The following is a 20,142-nucleotide window of genomic DNA, read 5'->3' as shown; positions in this document are numbered from 1 at the left end:
CTGATGGCCTCCTGTTGTGCTGTCGTGAGGGAATCTCTGGAAGCCAAATTACCAGTAAGTCTAATTCCTATATTATATATATTTTTTTGCTCTAGTCTTTTTTTTTAACACTGTATCCTGAATGGATTGAGCTGCAACTTGAATTTTCACAAATGTGTTTACAATTAATTCACTCAAAAGTACTAATGGTTTATGCAAAGTATATTGAAAGTACAGTGACCATTTCAACCATACCCTCATAGAAGAAATCCTTACAGAATTGTTTAATCCCTAACAAAATTATTTTCCTTATCATAGGGTCACCTACTTTCTTTTCCTGTTTGTTTATTAACCTTTTTGTTGTCCCTAATTTCTAGTAAATTGCTTATTTTAGCAACTGTACAGTAGGTAAGCATACCTAATGTAACTTTCTATTGTAAAACTAGAGCAGCATATAACTGTTGTAATGTAACATCCTGATCAGCCACCCCCCCCCCCCCCCCAATAGATGAGGAATGCACATTCATTTGCTTGCTTTCTATAAAATAAAAATGATGTGCCAAAAAAAGTGCAGTGCTCTTTGAGCTGTTGCTCTGCAAAACACTCTTTCTTCCTAATACATTAACATGGAATTGCCATTTGTGGCCTTGTTACAAATACAGTACTGTCCAAGGCTGCACTTATTTTTAATTTTAGATTAGAAAATCTATACTGTGAGGTGCATATCCAAATGGAATTTTAGGTGGAGGTATGCTTTAACAGGAATCAGAACATAAAGTCTCATGTATAGATAGGCTTTTTAACAACTCTCAGAAACCCGTTAAAGGGGTTCTCCAGGAATTTAAAAAAAAATTAAAATACTTATTTTATAATAATTATATTCACAAATACCTTTCATTACTTAGAATGGCTTGTTTTGTCTAGGGAGCAATCACTAAGAGAAATAAAATGGCGGCTGTACTCCTCCAACAGGAGGACAAGTTACTTCACCACAATGAGCCATAGAGCTGCCTCATCCTCCTCTCTGCTCTGCTTGTCAGGAATCATGAGCCTGAATACAAATAAATCTCTGTGGGAATGGAGATGATGAGGAGGGTAAGGTGTGACTAAAGAGCAGCAGCACATTACCACAGCCTGTCCGTCCTCTCTGTACTTCATGTCTTCTCATGAACTAAATTCCCAAGAGTATCAGCTAAAGTTCTTATCTGTATTCAGGATCATAATCCCTGACAAGTAGGAGGAGGATGAGGCAGCTCTCGTGTTGTAAAGTAACTTGTCCTCCTGTATGATCAGGACAGGTTTTGTGTGAACTAATGGGACAGCGGCCGTTTTGTTTCTCCTAATGATTGCTTCCCAGACATAACAAGCCATTCTAAATAATAAAAGGTATTTGATAATATTTATAATAAAGTAATATTTTAATTTTCTTAATTCGCAGAGAAACCCTTTAAGTGGTAACTTAACCAAATTATATATTTTAATACAAATTTATTGTGCGGCCGAAAAAAAGAAAACCCTGGAGTTTTAAATCTTAACCCCAAGGATGCATATGTCCTGCTGTGTCCTTTGCAATTACTTTATTAGTCTATTTATGGTGGGCCTCTCATTCTAAATGATGACCCCCCCCCCCCCCCCTTTTTAAACCAGGTCTTTTGAAAGATGTCAATTTTAAAGACTGCACTAAAGAGGAGGCTTTTCTAGGGCCTAAAGAGGATAGGAGAGCAATGTCTGTAACTGACAAGCTGATGGAGTCATCCTGAGTGGTGGCTAAGAATACTGTACTATAGTCAGTGCTCTTCAACCTGTGGATCCCTAGCTCTAAAGGGGTGCCTTATAGCAGGGCCTTGTTACTATAGGGGGGCCTCATTTCTACTGGGGGAACTATGGTGGTATAACTACTACTGGGGGTACTGTGGAGGCATTATTGGGCACAATATTGAGAGCATTGCTACTAATGAGGCACTTTTGGGGGAAATTATCATTATTGGGGTTATTGTAGGGGGCACTATTATTGAAGGTAATCTGGGACCACTGATTCTATGGGTGGGCTATGTGTACGGCACTTACACTGAACAAAAATATAAATGCAACACTTTGGGTTTTGCTCCCATTTTGCATGAGCTGAACTCAAAGATTTGAAACATTTTCTACATACACAAAACACCCATTACTCTCAAATATTCACAAATCTGTCTAAATCTGTGTTAGTGAGCACTTCTCCTTTGCCGAGATAATCCATCCCACCTCACAGGTGTGCCTTAGACTGCCCACAATAAAAGACCACTCTGAAATGTGCAGTTTGACCACACAGCACAATGCCACAGATGTTGCAACGTTTGAGGGAGCGTGCAATTGGCATGCTGACTGCAGGAATGTCTACCAGAGCTGTTGCCCGTGCAATGAATGTTCATTTCTCTACCATAAGCCGTCTCCAAAGGCGTTTCAGAGAATTTGGCAGTACATCTAACCGGCCTCACAACCGCAGACCACGTGTAACCACACCAGCCCAGGACCTCCACATCCAGCATGTTTACCTCCATGATCGTCTGAGACCAGCCACCCGGACAGCTGCAGCAGCAATCGGTTTGCATAACCAAAGAATTTCTGCAGAAACTGTCAAACAGTCTCAGGGAAGCTCATCTGCATGCTCGTCGTCCTCATCAGGGTCTGGACCTGACTGCAGTTCGTTGTTGTAACCGACTTGAGTGGGCAAATGCTTACATTCAATGGCGCCTGGCACGTTGGAGAGGTGTTCTGTTCATGGATAAGTCCTGTTTTTCACTGTTCATGGCAGACAGCGTGTGTGGCGTCATGCGGGTGAGCGGTTTGCTGACGTCAACATTGTGGATCGAGTGGCCCATGGTGGCGGTGGGGTTATGGTATGGGCAGGCGGTATGTTATGGACAACAAACAGGTGCATTTTATTGATGGCATTTTGAATGCACAGAGACACTGTGACGAGATCCTGAGGCCCATTGTTGTGCCATTCATCCACGACCATCACCTCATGTTGCAGCATGATAATGCATGGCCCCATATCGTAAGGATCTGTACACAATTCCTGGAAGCTGAAAAATCCCAGTTCTTGCATGGCCAACATACTCACCGGACATGTCACCCATTGAGCATGTTTGGGAAGCTCTGGATCGGCGTATACGACAGCTTGTTCCAGTTCCTGCCAATATTCTGCAACTTCGCACAGCTATTGAAGAGGAGTAGACCAACATTCCACAGGCCACAATCAACAACCAGATCAACTCTATGCGACGGAGATGTGTTGCACTGCGTGAGGCAAATGGTGGCCACACCACATACTGACTGGTTTTCTGCCCCTCCCCCCAGTAAGGCAAAACCATGCAAATTTTATTGTGGGCAGTCTAAGGCACACCTGTGCAATATTCATGCTGTCTAATCAGCACATATGCAAACTGTTGTAATTCCTACACCGTTCACCTGATTTGGATGTAAATACCCTCAAATTAAAGCTGACAGTCTGCAGTTAAAGCACATCTTGTTCGTTTCATTTCAAATCCATTGTGGTGGTGTAAAGAGCCAAAAATGTTAGAATTGTGTCGATGTCCCAATATTTATGGACCTGACTGTAGCTCCTCTTCTGTCTTTGAATTCTCCCCATCTAGGTCCTACAGTACTTGCGCAATAGTGTAAGTACCTGGTTAACTGCGGTATGTGTATCTGACAAGATCTTCAATGCAATGTAAATCTACTTTAAAACTGAAGAAAAGTCCTATTGTATAATGTTAAGGTTTATCTCAATAAGGGATTTGTTCTGATTTGCCAACATTTTCTGTTTAAGAAAATTGAGAGGCCTGATTCTGATGCTTCTGTAACACAAATTCACTTTCAAGACTATTCATTTTTATTGTTCAAATGTGAAAACTAAGAAAATATCTGTTTATTTCCACCTGATAAATGTGCACTTCTTATACACATATTCTCCATAGACAGACACAATTGAGAGCATCGTCAAATCACCATACCACCATTGCTCTGCAATCAATAAATTACTATACAATGTCAGAAACTCAGGATAAGGAAGAAGACACACTTCTGAGGGGCAGCCAAGAAGATTCACATTCTTCCAACAAGACTAAACTGGACCTGGCAAGGGCTCCAGATAGGAATGATGGCCATGAATTTTGTCCAAGAGCAGTGAAGCCACAGGTTTAAATTCTGCTTCCCAGCATTCCCTTTGGTAGTCCATTAAGTCTACATTCCACCGACAATCCAGTGCAACCTGTTCATCTTTAAGAAAAGAAAAATGGGATCTCTTTTTATAAAAAGGGAACATACAAAGAAATGTATAACAAAACTGCTTGGCCTTTGCCTTAGAAACATAAAACCCAGTAAAGCTGCAATAAGAAATACAATGACTCCTCAATTAAACAATATGAGGTAACCAATTCTATACTGTATATCAGTGTTTTATACCAGGAATTATGCAATACTTCCCTCTCACAGTGTCTTACCAAGGTAGGTGGACAAGAGGTCCACAAGTTTGTTCGTTTCTTCAAATCCAATGTACAGTTCTGCATCTGTTGCTCTGTCCATGAAATTCCAGAAAGCCTTGCACACTAGTCCAGCCAGCTGCCAGTCTGAGCATCCAAAGTCCCGCAAACACTCAACCAACCTGTAGGGTAAGAACTTTGCTTATCACTTTCATCTTGCTATAAAATTAGGTGCTTTGGCTGTTTCTGTTTATCACAGAGGCTATAGCATGACAATGTAGACATTTAGGCATATAAGACTGATTGGGGTACTCGAAACCACTTAGGTGCGTAGGTAATAAAAGTGAGTGGGAAAACCCCTTTAAAAGGTATTGTCCAGTCAGTAACTTTTCTTTTTTTTTTTTAAGGTTTAGAATGGCATACAAAATTAAGAGAAATGATCACTTACTGATCATCTATCGGTTCAGTCCTGATGCTTCCTATAGGGACGACCCATCTCAGCCAGTGATTGACTGAATGGTCATTGTCAACAGGGACTAAGAAGTAGAGACTGGCAGGAGACCTGGGAGGAGGGGGCTGTGAGGTATCATATTTATATCATTCTGAACCTTTAAAAAAATATAAATATCATTTGTAAACCAAACTGCTACTTACTTTTCAACGGCCCCTTCTTCTTTCAGTAAAGTTTTCTTATGACTGTCTGTAGCCAGATTTATCAGTACCCCACAGGCAGAGAAGCAGACCTCTTGCTGTCCAGAATCCAGTAAGGTAACAAGGAATTTATATACTAGATGGTGACACAGAGCAAGTTCATTATTCCATGACACTCTATTAAAAGTCACTTTTAGCAGCCATGTAACGCAAAATCATTAAACGGGAAGGACAATTTGTTTTCACGATCAAGGGTTTAGGAGAGGAATGGTTCAGACTTCCCTTTAGCATCGGTCTTCATACCTTTCAATCTCATTAATGTACCTTTATATTAGGACGCATGGGCAGCACGGTGGCTCAGTGGTTAGCACTGGTGCCTTGGTCAAATCTGACTAAGAACAACATCTTCATGGAGTTTGTATGCTCTCCCTGTGTTTGGCTCCATTCAGACATCTGTATGAATGGTCCGGATCTGTTCCGCATGTGCGGATCCATTCATTTTCAATGGGGCCGGAAAAAATGTGGACAGCACACAGTGTGCTGTCCGCACTTTCGTTCCGGGGCTCCGCAAAAAAATAGAACATGTCCCATTCTTGTCCGCAATAGTGTATCCGCAAAACACTTACGGACGTGTGAATGGACCTTAAGTGTGGGTTTCCTCCAGGTTCTTCCGGTTTCCTCCCGCACTTCAAGACATCTAGATTGTGAGTTCCCCTGGAGACAGCAATGTTAGGCCTCATGCACACGACAGTGAAAAAACGTCTGTTAAAAACGGATAAACTGTTAATTTTGTAACTGACTTTTTGTTTCACTGATACCTTTCTGAAAAATGGACGTTAAAAACTGACCCATTCAATTGTATGGGGGCAGTCAGTCAGTAAAAAAAACAGACAAAAGAGAACACTATTTTTTTATGTCCGTTTTTCACTGACAGTCATAAAAACTGACATGTGCATAACCCTATAGACTACAATTGGTCTTAAAACGGACGTGTGACGGCTGTTAAAAAAAAAAAATGTACATCACATGTCCGTTTTTCACTGTCATGTGCATGTGGCCTTAATGTCTGCAAGGCTGAGCCGCTCCTCCAGTATTGCCACTATATTTCTGTGTTTTTGTCTTGTTCTATATGTAGTGTATGTGCCTTTTACCTGGCATTCAAACACTCTTTTGCACCTGGTGACCTCCATCACATGGTCTGATATGGGTGTGGCTTGCAGTCTTGGCTTTGTTCACATTGCACTAGTTGTTCTGCTAGGCATTTGTGTGGAAGCTTGGCTGTGAGATTACATCACCTTCAGACCTTGTTCACACCATAGTTAGCGTAGTGGTAGGACCCTTTGCCATGCTGAGTGACCATGACGTGGTGCATGAAGGGCTCCGATATTTTCCTGACAGGAATATATTGGCGAAAGTCTCAGCTTTTAATATCTGCATTTATGACTAGCCAGTATAGTCAGTGGCATATCCGTTTGGTGCATTTTTTCTCTGATTTATATGATTGTATTTACATCTGCACAATGTTCCGTTTTGTGTAGGATGCCCTTGTGGTGCATGTGGAACGTGCCGACATCCTCCACCGTATGCATTTTTTGCTGGGGATAGTCGTTTGCTGCGGTCCACATGCGGTGGGGCTGCTCCCCCAATGAAAAACACGCTACAGTGTTAGGGGTTGAGCCGCTCCTCCAGTATTGCCACTATATTTCTGTGTTTTTGTCTTAATGTCTGCAAGGCGCCTAAATAAATGTTGGTATGGCTCACACTATTAGGTTCTCTTCCTATCTGCTGAGTCTAGACACAGGGTGTCTCTTAGGGCTATATTACACCAACAGATTATCTAACCAATTTCTGTCCAATCAGACCAATAGCTGGCGTATATAACAAAAGATCTGTGTGTGTAAACGGCCATCTGACCAATGATTGGTTAGAAAATTTGTCAGATGATCTGTTGGTGTAATACAGGCTTTAGTTACTGGGACTTTCTTAAATCTTAACCACCTCAGCCCCCCTAGCTGAAACACCCTTAATGACCAGGCCACTTTTTACACTTCTGACCTACACTACTTTCACCGTTTATTGCTCGGTCATGCAACTTACCACCCAAATGAATTTTACCTCCTTTTCTTCTAACTAATAGAGCTTTCATTTGGTGGTATTTCATTGCTGCTGACATTTTTACTTTTTTTGTTATTAATTGAAATTTAACGTTTTTTTTGCAAAAAAAATGACATTTTTCACTTTCAGTTGTAAAATTTTGTAAAAAAAACGACATCCATATATTATTTTTTCTCAAAATTTATTGTTCTACATGTCTTTGATAAAAAAAAAAAATGGTTTGGGTAAAAGTTATAGCGTTTACAAACTATGGTACAAAAATGTGAATTTCCGCTTTTTGAAGCAGCTCAGACCTTCTGAGCACCTGTCATGTTTCCTGAGGTTCTACAATGCCCAGACAATACAAACACCCCACAAATGACCCCATTTCGGAAAGTAGACACCCTAAGGTATTCACTGCTGGGCATAGTGAGTTCATAGAACTTTTTATTTTTTGTCACAAGTTAGCGGAAAATGATGATTTTTTTTTTTTTCTTACAAAGTCTCATATTCCACTAACTTGTGACAAAAAATAAAAACTTCCATGAACTCACTATGCCCATCACGAAATACCTTGGGGTGTCTTCTTTCCAAAATGGGGTCACTTGTGGGGTAGTTATACTGCCCTGGCATTTTAGGGGCCCAGATGCGTGCAAAGTAGTTTGAAATCAAAATCTGTAAAAAATGACCGGTGAAATTCGAAAGGTGCTCTTTGGAATGTGTGCCCCTTTGCCCACCTTGGCTGCCAAAAAGTGTCACACATCTGGTATCGCTGTACTCAGGAGAAGTTGGGGAATGTGTTTTGGGGTGTCATTTTACATATACCCATGCTGGGTGAGAGAAATATCTTGGCAAAAGACAACTTTTCCCATTTTTTTATACAAAGTTGGCATTTGACCAAGATATTTATCTCACCCAGCATGGGTATATGTAAAATGACACCCCAAAACACATTCCCCAACTTCTCCTGAGTACGGCAATACCAGATGTGTGACACTTTTTTGCAGCCTAGATGCGCAAAGCGGCCCAAATTCCTTTTAGGAGGGCATTTTTAGACATTTGGATCCCAGACTTCTTCTCACGCTTTCGGGCCCCTAAAATGCCAGGGCAGTATAAATACCCCACATGTGACCCCATTTTGGAAAGAAGACACCCCAAGGTATTCAATGAGGGGCATGGCGAGTTCATAGAAATTTTTCTTTTTTGGCACAAGTTAGCGGAAATTGATTTTTTTGGGTATTTTCTCACAAAGTCTCCCTTTTCGCTAACTTGGGACAAAAATTTCAATCTTTCATGGACTCAATATGCCCCTCACGGAATACCTTGGGGTGTCTTCTTTCCGAAATGGGGTCACATGTGGGGTATTTATACTGCCCTGGCATTTTAGGGGCCCTAAAGCATGAGAAGAAGTCTGGAATATAAATGTCTAAAAAAATTTACGCATTTAGATTCCGTGAGGGGTATGGTGAGTTCATGTGAGATTTTATTTTTTTAAACAAGTTAGTGGAATATGAGACTTTGTAAGAAAAAAAAAAAAATAACAATTTCCGCTAACTTGGGCCAAAAAAATGTCTGAATGGAGCCTTACAGGGGGGTGATCACCCATATAGACTCCCTGATCACCCCCCTGTCATTGATCACCCCCCTGTAAGGCTCGATTCAGACGTCCGTATGATTTTTACGGATCCACGGATCGGATCCGCAAAACACATATGGACGTCTGAATGGAGCCTTACAGGGGGGTGATCAATGACAGGGGGGTGATCAGGGAGTCTATATGGGGTGATAACCCCCCTGTCATTGATCACCCCCCTGTAAGGCTCCATTCAGACGTCCGTATGTGTTTTGCGGATCCGATCCATGTATCCGTGGATCCGTAAAAATCATACGGACGTCTGAATGGAGCCTTACAGGGGGGTGATCAATGACAGGGGGTGATCAGGGAGTGTATATGAGGTGATCACCCCCCTGTCATTGATCACCCCCCTGTAAGGCTCCATTCAGACGTCCGTATGTGTTTTGCGGATCCGATCCATGTATCCGTGGATCCGTAAAAAACATACGGACGTCTGAATGGAGCCTTACAGGGGGGTGATCAATGACAGGGGGGGTGATCAGGGAGTCTATATGGGGTGATCAGTGGTTCATAAGGGGTTAATAAGTGACAGGGGGGGGTGTAGTGTAGTGGTGTTTGGTGCTACTTTACTGAGCTACCTGTGTCCTCTGGTGGTCGATCCAAGCAAAAGGGACCACCAGAGGACCAGGTAGCAGGTATATTAGACGCTGTTATCAAAACAGCGTCTAATATACCTGTTAGGGGTTAAAAAAATCGCATCTCCAGCCTGCCAGCGAACGATCGCCGCTGGCAGGCTGGAGATCCACTCTCTTACCTTCCGATCCTGTGAACGCGCGCGCCTGTGTGCTCACGCGAGATGACACGTATATGCGTCGCTGAGCGCAGGGCTGCCGCCTCCGGACCGCAATCCTGCGTTAGGCGGTCCGGAGGCGGTTAAACAATGTTCAATAAAAATACTGTACACTAATATGGTATGATTTTTTAAAAGTAAAACCATTATCAGTTATTTGGCAATGTTAAAAGGGCACAAATTGTCAGTGTCATTTTTAAAGGGGTTCTCCGGGCTTTTTAGGAAATCAGTGTTTTCTTCTCTCCTGTGGAAGAAAGACAGTTAAAGGGAACCTGTCACCAGTTTTATAGTGTCCTAACTAAGGGCAACATAAATAAGTGACTGATTCTCTTAGCAAAATGCTGGGTCACTTTCTTTAATTGACCCAGTCAATCTGCCAACATCTTGTATTGAAAAGCTCCAGCTCATAAAGATGAGTCCTGAATATTCATGAGCTCCTGGCTCTCCCTGCCTACCTGCTGCTGATTGACAGTTTTTTTTCCGTATGAACCAGCAGCAGGTGGGCGGGGGAGTGGCTATAGCTCTGAATTAAATATACGCTGGACTCAATGACATCACGCTGGACTCAATTCAGCTCATTAGCATGCGGCATGTGGCATCTTTGTGTGTATATTATGAGGTAACCATCTGTCACACCAGTAAGTGAATACATCTAAGGCACTTTTTAGTAGTTAATGATTGTATATAATTAGTTAGATTATAATCAAATATCCACATGACAGGTTCCCTTTAAGTTAGTACTTACTCCTCCGTCGCATCTCTGATCCACTCACACAGGCTGCAGACTCTTCTGCTTGGGTCCCAAACGGATGTGTGCCCTTTTCTTCCTGTTAAGCTGCCTTTACTATTAAGCAACTGAACAGGATGAGAAGGGCACACATCCAGTCATACCCAAGTGGAAGAACACGCAACCTGTGTACTGTAAGTGCAGCGGAGACAGCGCCATCGGTGGCGCAACAGGGGAATAAGCCCCAACTAAACTATCTTTCTTCTTCAGGACAGAAGAAAGGATAGATTTCCTAAAAAGAGCGAAGAACCTCTTTAATGATATAACTTCAATATTTTGTTAATATTTCACTATATACTATTTCGGAAGCCACCACCGCCAACCTTTTCTGCACGGCAAGAGTGGTATGCTAGTTGGAGAAAGATGGTTACCTTCCCTGTCCATTTGATGGACTTTCCCAAACCAAAATACAATGTGAAGATTCCCATAAAGGAGTTTTCCTACAATCAAAATTTCTTACCTACAGTATGTAAAAGGTCAACCATTCCCCCCCCTTTCCTTCTCACCAGCATGTTCAAATTTAGGATCGTTTTTTATGGAGCAGTGGCTGAGCATGTACAGTACACCGCCACTGTGTAAAGTAATTGACACGGAAGAGGATAGTATACAGCTGCAGATGGATCTGGATAGATTGGAGGCTTGGGCAGATAAGTGGCAGATGAGGTTTAACACTGACAAATAGGGCTGCAGCGAACGATTATTTGAATAACCGATAAGTTGTCGATAATTTAATCGATTAATCAGGAAAAGACACAAAAATGACAAAAAAAGGGGTTTATATGATTTTACTTGAAAAATTATGTTCAAAGGCCATATTAAAACAAATTGTGGATGACACACTGTTATGGGGGATCTGCGGATGACACACTGTTATGGGGGATCTGCGGATGACACGCTGTTATGGGGGATCTGCGGATGACACGCTGTTATGGGGAGGGGGATCTGTGCGATGGCACTGTTATGGGGAGGGGGATCTGTGCGATGGCACTGTTATGGGGAGGGGGATCTGTGGATGGCACTGTTATGGGGAGGGGGATCTGTGGATGGCACTGTTATGGGGAGGGGGATCTGTGGATGGCACTGTTATGGGGGAGGGGGATCTGTGGATGGCACTGTTATGGGGAGGGGGATCTGTGGATGGCACTGTTATGGGGAGGGGGATCTGTGGATGGCACTGTTATGGGGAGGGGGATCTGTGGATGGCACTGTTATGGGGAGGGGGATCTGTGGATGGCACTGTTATGGGGAGGGGGATCTGTGGATGGCACTGTTATGGGGAGGGGGATCTGTGGATGGAACTGTTATGGGAGGGGGATCTGTGGATGGCACTGTTATGGGGAGGGGGATCTGTGGATGGCACTGTTATGGGAGGGGGATCTGTGGATGGCGTGTTATGGGGAGGGGGATCTGTGGATGACACTATATACTCGCGTGATGCGCCTGCTCCGCCCACTTTATGAATGAAGCAGTCGGAGCAGGCGTGTCACATGATTAAGTGACGTTCCAGTTATCGAATATTATCGATAACTTTGATTAATCGTTGCAGCCCTACTCACAAATGTAAGGTTATGCACATGGGAAGGAATAATGCAAGTCACCCGTACATACTAAATGGTGTAAAACACTCAGTAACACTGACATGGAAAAGGACCTAGAAATTTTTGTGAGCAACAAACTAAGCAGTAAAAACCAGTGTCCGGCAGCTGCTGCCAAGGCCAATAAGATAATGGGTTGCATCAAAAGGGGCATGGATGCCCGTGATGAGAACATAGTCCTACCACTTTACAAATCACTAGTCAGACCACACATGGAGTACTGTGTACAGTTCTGGGCTCCTGTGAACAAGGCAGACATAGCAGGGCTGGAGAGGGTTCAGAGGAGGGCAACTAAAGTAAAAACTGGAATGGGTGGACTACAGTACCCTGAAAGATTATCAAAATTAGGGTTATTCACTTTAGAAAGAAACTGAGGGGAGCTCTAAAAACTATGTATAAATATATCAGGGTAGAGTACAGAGATCTCTGTCATCATCTATTTATCCCCAGGACTATGACGAGGGGACATCGTCTGCGTCTGGAGGAAAGAAGGTTTGTACACAAACATAGAAGAGGATTCTTTATGGTAAGAGCAGTGAGACTATGGAACTCTGAGGAGAGGGTGATGGTGAACTGACTAAAAAGAGTTCAAGAGGGGCCTGGATGTATTTCTGGAGTGTAATAATATTACAGGCTATAGCTACTAGATTTCTTGAGAAGATTCATTGATCCAGGGAGTTTTTATGCCTGACTGGCATCCCCCCCCCCCCCCAAAATTAGGAAAATTGGCTTCAACCTCATGATGTGTTTTTTTTTGCCTTCCTCTGGATCTATTTTGCAGGATAACAGGCTGAACTGGATGGACAGATGTCTTTTTTCAGCCTTACAAACTATGTTACTACGTAATCCTATAGGAGTTATGTAATTCAACCGTATGCTATCAGACACAGAGTTTCTAAGTAGTGGCACTCGCCTCACAACTGTATTTAGAGACGTTAATAAAAGATTTCCATTGAATTGTATTATAACGGGATAATACTACTACTAATACTACTAGCAACACAGGAGTTTTTCACAGGAAGTTGAAAAGATGGTCATGTTTTACCAACCTTGATTGTGTGTCTGTTCTGCTGACACCTATTGGCTAAAAAGAAAATAGCAACACAGCCAAAAAAAGCTTATGAAATATAAGTATAAATTTAAAAAATGTATTTTAATTAAAGGTTTAATAAATATGACAGAGAAATCTAAAGGGTAAGCAACGTACAACATTTGAAGGATCATATCAGTGAGTATGTAGTAGAGTATACGGTTGCACCGGGTATCGAAGTATTCATACTTTTAGCCCCGGATCGATACGTTACCGGGTTGTACTATTATAACTATACTAGGCTGCGCTGCTGTTAGAGAACATGGCACGCACCGCTCTCAGGGCGCACCATGTTCTCTTCAGCAGCACAGTGGGGAAGGAGGCAGTCTCTCCCTTCCTCGCTCCCCACTGTGCCACTGTCACCAATGAGAAGATGGAGGGGAGGAGGGGCTGTGGCCACTGCACCACCAATGAATATAATTAACCTATTAATTTAAGTGTAGGAAGCAGATGCCGGCGGTATCACATACCTGGCCTCAATAAAAGGGCACAGTGATCCCGTGAACCGCAGCAATTAACCCCTCAGGTGCCGCAGTATTATAAATTATAATCATTGGTGGCGCAGTGTGCCCCTCCAGTATTATAAATTATCTTCATTGGTGGCGCAGTGCACCCTCCCCCCCCCCAACCTCCGAGTATTAAAGTCATTAGTGGCAGTGGCCACAGGGTCGCCTCCTCCCCTCTTCATTGGTGGCAGTGGCAGCTTCCGATCGAAGCCCCAGCAGTAAAATCGCGAGGCTCCGATCGGTTACCATGGCAGCCAGGACGCAAATTTAACCTTGGATGCCATGGTAATCCCCCCTGCAGCTGTGTGCACAAAGCACAGGGCAGCAGGGACAGTGTAAGATCCTATTCACCCTAATAGATACCCAAAACAGGCCGCATGGCCCAATAAAACCCCAATAAAGTGCACATCCACTAGATATAAAAGCAATATATAGATTTTTTTTTATTAGGCTACAAAGACACACAGACATGATTAAAAATTGTATACAATATACCATGTGCTGGTACAAAATAAGACCAGACCTCAACTCCGACCAAGAACCACAAATGCGGGCACAATATATATAGTCCAAAATAGCAATAACCAATAGTACAAAGCAAAGATTCAACCTAAAATCCACAATAAATAAATAATAATGTGACATCAAAATGCCTGGTACCTGAATGAGATAAAGAATATAAGCTCAGGACTATCTGGGTGGGCCTGAGTGAAAGAAGTGAAGCCCCACTCGTATCGCCGGTAAAGTCCGGCTTCCTCAGGGGTAAATGCCTATGTGCTCCAGGGTCTTTTATATATACCATAATAATCAATCATAATCAACAATGTATGAAAATCCCCTGGAGAAGAAGTATGCCTGTTGTGCTTCTGGCATCCATAGCAGCTCACCACGCCTGCGCCGGTGGCCGCTTTGAGGAGGTGTAGAAAAGTCATGTGATCGGAGATCACATGAAACAGAGACACACCCCTGCTAGAAGTGGAACACAAATGCGCTCCACGAGCAGAATGGTGGAATGTAGGTGCGCATGATCACGGAACAAAAGTCCCGTGATACATAGGCGAACGTATCGTGACCTAATGGAATGCAAATGCGTTCCACTCGGGGGACAGATATACTATTGAAAAATGGTGATGTACCAACGTAAAAAAGAAATGGTGAATGGATATACATAAAAGAGAATATGTGTTATAACATAATTATCTGTGAATTGATCAATGTGAATCCAAGGGACTCCAGAAAAATTTGCCTCAGACATTATGTTAAATTGTCGTACCTGAAATGTCATCTATGCTCTTATCTGTAAGTGTGGGAAAACATATGTCGGCCAAACTGGCCAAGAACTACGCAAACGCATCCAGCAACATTTATCTAATATTGCTTTGGCACGTCTCGAAAGGATCAAGGGAGAAAAACCATTGACCTCTGTAGCCGCGCATTTTTTGGATGACCATCAAAGTAGTACCTACAGGCCTACGAGTTGTTGGATTAGGCTGGCTACGCAACAACCTCAGGGGGAGCCCTACTACTCCACAGCTTCTCCACCTAGAATCCAGATGGATCTTTGATCTTGATTCTTTGACACCAAATGGTATGAATGAAGAATTCACGTTCACAGTTCTTTGCAGGTTCAAGCTTTGTCTTATGATGTGCATTTACCGAATCTTCACTTCTTCAGCACTTATGGATACACACTATGTTTATATCATATATAGATATATATTTTTTTGTTTTAATTTCACTTGTTTTTGGTTTCCTTTAGGTCCTTCTAGAATATTTCTTTCTTTTTACTTTATGTTTTGGTCTTCTGACATATATATATATATTAGTGCCATATTTACAAATAATGTACAACTAATACTGGATATAATTGTATAAATAGCAAGTAGGGAAGCAAAAAGAAAATGACCTTTTTTTTTCTTCCCTGTTATGCTTCTGGCGTTGCAGCATCTTAGCACAGCATGTTTTACATGTGATATTGAGGTTTTTAATTTATGATAGCCACTATTGATTATGGGGATATTGATTTGCTATTTATCATTACATATGAATAGACTTTTTATTATTTATTACATATGTATGTTATGTATTACTACACATGAATTCATTTTTATGGTATTTACTGGCCAATAAATCATGTTTTGGACATTTAACACATTATTTTATTTTATTTAATCATGTATGTAATTGTGATATCTATTGATTCATTGACGGTATGTTTGGTGTATTAATTTAATTAGCCATATATATTTATAATTTATTTTTGTTTATGGGTGAATAGGTTTACTTTCATATTCTCACTCATTTTGTGATAAAAAATTTTTTTTCACTTTCTTTATTCATTCATTCATCAATTCACAGATAATTATGTTATTACACATATTCTCTTTTTATGTATATCCTTTCACCATTTCTCAATAGTATATCTGTCACCCGAGTGGAGCGCATTTGCGTTTCATTAGGTCACGATACGTTCGCCTCTGTATCACATGTATTACGGGACTTTTGTTCCGCAATCATGCGCACCTACATTCCACCATTCTGCTCGTGGAGCGCTTTTGTGTTCCACTTCTAGCAGGGGTGTGTCTCTGTTTCATGTGATCTCCGATCACATGACTTTTCCACACCTCATCAAAGCGGCCACCGACGCAAGCGTGGTGAGCTGCTATGGACGCTAGAAGCATAACAGGCATACTTCTTCTCCAGGTGATTTTCATACATTGTTGATTATGATTGATTATTATGGTATATATAAAGGACCTTGGGGCACATAGGCATTTACCCCTGAGGAAGCTGGACTTTACTGGCGATATGCGTGGGGCGTCACTTCCTTCACTCAGGCCCACCCAGATAGTCCTGAGCTTATATTCTTTATCTCATTCAGGTACCAGGTGTTTTGATGTCACATTATTTATTTATTGTGGATTTTAGGTTGCATCTTTGCTTTGTACCATTGGTTATTGCTATTTGGACTATATACATTGTGCCCACATTTGTGGTTCTTGGTGGGAGTTGAGTTGGTGTCTGGTCTTATTTTGTACCAGCACATGGTATATTGTATACAATTTTTAATCATGTCTGTGTGTCTTTGTAGCCTAATAAAATACATTTTATATATTGCTTTTATATCTAGTGGATGTGCACTTTATTGGGGTTTTCTTGGGCCATGCGGCCTGTTTTGGGTATATATGTGTTGATTTGAATCGCCAGTGCACTCCATTTTTACTTGTAGTATGACCCCTAATTCATTGTTTATGTATTTTACATATGTTTATTTTTTTATTGTTTATATATTTTATATTACATATCGCCACGCCTGAAAAAGTGTGAACTATTAAAATATAAAAAAATATCTCCTATGCGGTGAACGCTGTAACAGGAAAAAAAATTAAAGCGCGTGATTTGCCATTTTTTTTGTCACCTGTTCTATTATGGGCCGGACGTTCCATAAAATTCACGCAGCTTTCTTGGCGTTTTATTTTTTCCGCGTGGTATCAAATATACTTTTTTGTGGTAAAGAAATCGAATCAAAAGCATCAGTTTCAACTAAAAATAACAGATCTGTCTTTTTTTTAGCATCAGTTACAGTGGGATGCGAATGTTTGGGCAACCTTGTTAATCGTCATGATTTTCCTGTATAAATCGTTGGTTGTTACGATAAAAAATGTCAGTTAAATATATCATATAGCAGACACACACAGTGATATTTGAGAAGTGAAATTAAGTTTATTGGATTTACAGAAAGTGTGCTATAATTGTTTAAACAAAATTAGGCAGGTGCATAAATTTGGGCACTGTTGTCATTTTATTGATTCCAAAACCTTTAGAACTAATTATTGGAACTCAAATTGGCTTGGTAAGCTCAGCGACCCCTGACCTACATACACAGGTGAATCCAATCATGAGAGAGTATTTAACCACTTCCCGTCCGCCCATAGGATATAAACGTCCTATGGGTGGACGTCTATTTCTGACAGCACGTTTTAGAACGTCCTGTCAGAAATAGCAGCTGCACGCTAATCGTGCAGCTGCTGATCGGGTTGCCCGCTGTCAGTGACAGCAGGGCAACCCTAAGACAAGGCAGGGACAGTGCCCAGGTGTCCCTGCCTTCACGATCGCTGCAGACACAGCGCTCACCGAGCGCTGTGTCTGCAGAGCAGGAAGCGCTGTGCGCTTCCTGTTCCGGCCCGGCGGTCATGTGACCGGAGTGTGCAGGGGCTGTGTGAAGTCTCTCAGAGACCTCGATCAGCCCTGCTGTGAGGCTGTACAGCGCTGGATTGCTGCTGTACAGCCTCTATAGGGGTGCATTTCCACTGTAACTGGGGCTACTATGTCAGCCCCAGTTACAGGAGAAATCAACTGTGAAAAAAAAAGAAAAAGTGAAGCAAATGTCCCCCAGAGGTCTTGTATGACCTTATGGGGGACGAAAAGTGTAAAAAAAATAAAATAAATAAAGGGTTGAAAAAATCAAATAAAATAAAGTTTCACATGTAAAAAAAAAAAAAAGTTCCCAAGTAAGGAATAAAAAAAAAAAATTAAAAATAGAAAAAATAAAATAAAATAGACATATTAGGTATCGCCGCGTCCGTAAAAACCAGCTCTATAAAAGTATCACATGACCTAACCCCTCGGGTGAACACCGTAAAAAAAAATAAAAAAACTGTCAAAACAAGCAATTTTTGTCACCTTGCATCACAAAAGGTGCAACACCAAGTGATCAAAAACGCGTATGTCCCACAAAATAGTACCAATAAAACCGTCACCTCATCCCGCAAAAAATTAGCCCCTACATAAGAAAATCTCTTAAAAAATAAAAAAACTATAGCTCTTAGAACATGGAGACACTAAAACATCATTTTTTTGGTTTCAAAAATGCTATTATTGTGTTAAAGTGAAACAAATAAAAAAAAGTATACATATTAGGTATTGCCGCGTCCGTAAAAACCAGCTCTATAAAAATATCACATGACCTAACCCCTCGGGTGAACACCGTAAAAAAAAAAAAAAAAAAACTGTGTCAAAACAAGCAATTTTTGTCACCTTGCATCACAAAAGGTGCAACACCAAGTGATCAAAAATGCGTATGTCCCACAAAATAGTACCAATGAAACCGTCACCTCATCCCGCAAAAAATGAGCCCCTACATAAGAAAATCTCTCAAAAAATAAAAAAACTATAGCTCTCAGAACATGGACACATTAAAACATAATTTTTTTGTTTCAAAAATGCTATTATTGTGTAAAACTTTAATAAATGAGAAAAAGTATACATATTAGGTATCGCCACGTCCGTAACAATCTGCTCTATAAAAATGTCACTTGACTGAACCCCTCAGGTGAACGCTGTAAAAATAAATAAATAGAAACTGTGCTAAAACAACCAATTTTTTGGTCACCTTGCCCCATAAAGTGTTATAATGAATGATCAAAAAATCATATGTACCCAAAAATAGTACTAATAAAACTGGCACCTTATCCCCTAGTTTCCAAAATGGGGTCACTTCTTGGGAGTTTCTACTGTAAGGGTGCATCAGGGGGCTTCAAATGGGACATGGCATCTAAAAACCATGTGGAGTTCCTTTTCTTCTGCGCCCTGCCGTGTGCCCATACAGCAGTTTATGACCACATGTGGGGTGTTTCTGTAAACCGCAGAATCTGGGTAATAAATATTGAGTTTTGTTTGGCTGTTAACCATCGATGTGTTAAAGAAAAAAATTGATTAAAATGGAAAATCTGCTAAAAAAGTGAAATTTAAAAATTTGATCTCCATTTTCCTTTAATTCTTGTGGAACGCCTAAAGGGTTAACAAAGTTTGTAAAATCGGTTTTGAATACCTTGAGGGGTGTAGTTTCTACAATGAGGTCATTTTTCAAATTTTTGGGTAAATTTGGGATTTTTTCATAAATAAAGGTGAAATATTTTGACTCAAATTTATGACTATCATGAAGTACAATGTGTCACGAGAAAACAATCTCTGAATGACTTGGATAAATAAAGGCGTTCCAAAGTTATTACCACATAAAGTGAGATATGTCAGTTTTGCAAAATTTGGCCTGGTCAGGAAGGGGGCAAATGGCCCGGATGGCAAGTGGTTAAGGGGGTCAATTGTAAGTTTCCCTCCTCTTTTAATTTTCTCTGAAGAGTAGTAACATGGGGGGTCTCAAAACAACTCTCAAATGACCTGAAGACAAAGATTGTTCACCATCATGGTTTAGGGGAAGGATACAGAAAGCTGTCTCAGAGATTTCAGATGTCTGTTTCCACAGTTAGGAACATATTGAGGAAATGGAAGACCACAGGCTCAGTTCAAGTTAAGGCTCGAAGTGGCAGACCAAGAAAAATCTCGGATAGACAGAAGCGACGAATGGTGAGAACAGTCAGAGTCAACCCACAGACCAGCACCAAAGACCTACAACATCATCTTGCTGCAGATGGAGTCATTGTGCATCGTTCAACCATTCGGCGCACTTTACACAAGGAGATGCTGTATGCGAGAGTGATGCAGAGGAAGCCTTTTCTCCGCCCACAGCACAAAAAGTGCCGCTTGAGGTG

The 20,142-nt window shown here is 41.3% G+C and overlaps 1 protein-coding gene across 2 annotated transcripts in view; it reads right to left on the bottom strand.

Moving 5' to 3' along the window:
• Positions 1 to 3,639: 3,639 nt before the first annotated feature.
• The window catches only part of ARMC2 (armadillo repeat containing 2), a 120,615-nt gene continuing 104,112 nt past the window's right edge, over positions 3,640 to 20,142 (bottom strand). For both annotated transcript variants that reach the window (XM_040426836.1, XM_040426837.1), the window contains exons 16-18: positions 5,100 to 5,232; positions 4,467 to 4,627; positions 3,640 to 4,242 (exon numbers count right to left, since the gene is read on the bottom strand). In XM_040426836.1, the coding sequence (XP_040282770.1) occupies positions 4,088 to 4,242; positions 4,467 to 4,627; positions 5,100 to 5,232 (449 nt within the window). In that variant the 3' untranslated portion in view covers positions 3,640 to 4,087. The remainder of the gene's footprint in view (positions 4,243 to 4,466; positions 4,628 to 5,099; positions 5,233 to 20,142) is intronic.

Source organism: Bufo bufo, chromosome 4 (genome assembly GCF_905171765.1).
Source record: "Bufo bufo chromosome 4, aBufBuf1.1, whole genome shotgun sequence".
Classification (NCBI taxonomy): Eukaryota; Metazoa; Chordata; class Amphibia; order Anura; family Bufonidae; genus Bufo; species Bufo bufo.
Note: the sequence above shows the minus strand (reverse complement) of the source record. Positions and strands in the feature narration are given on the sequence as shown.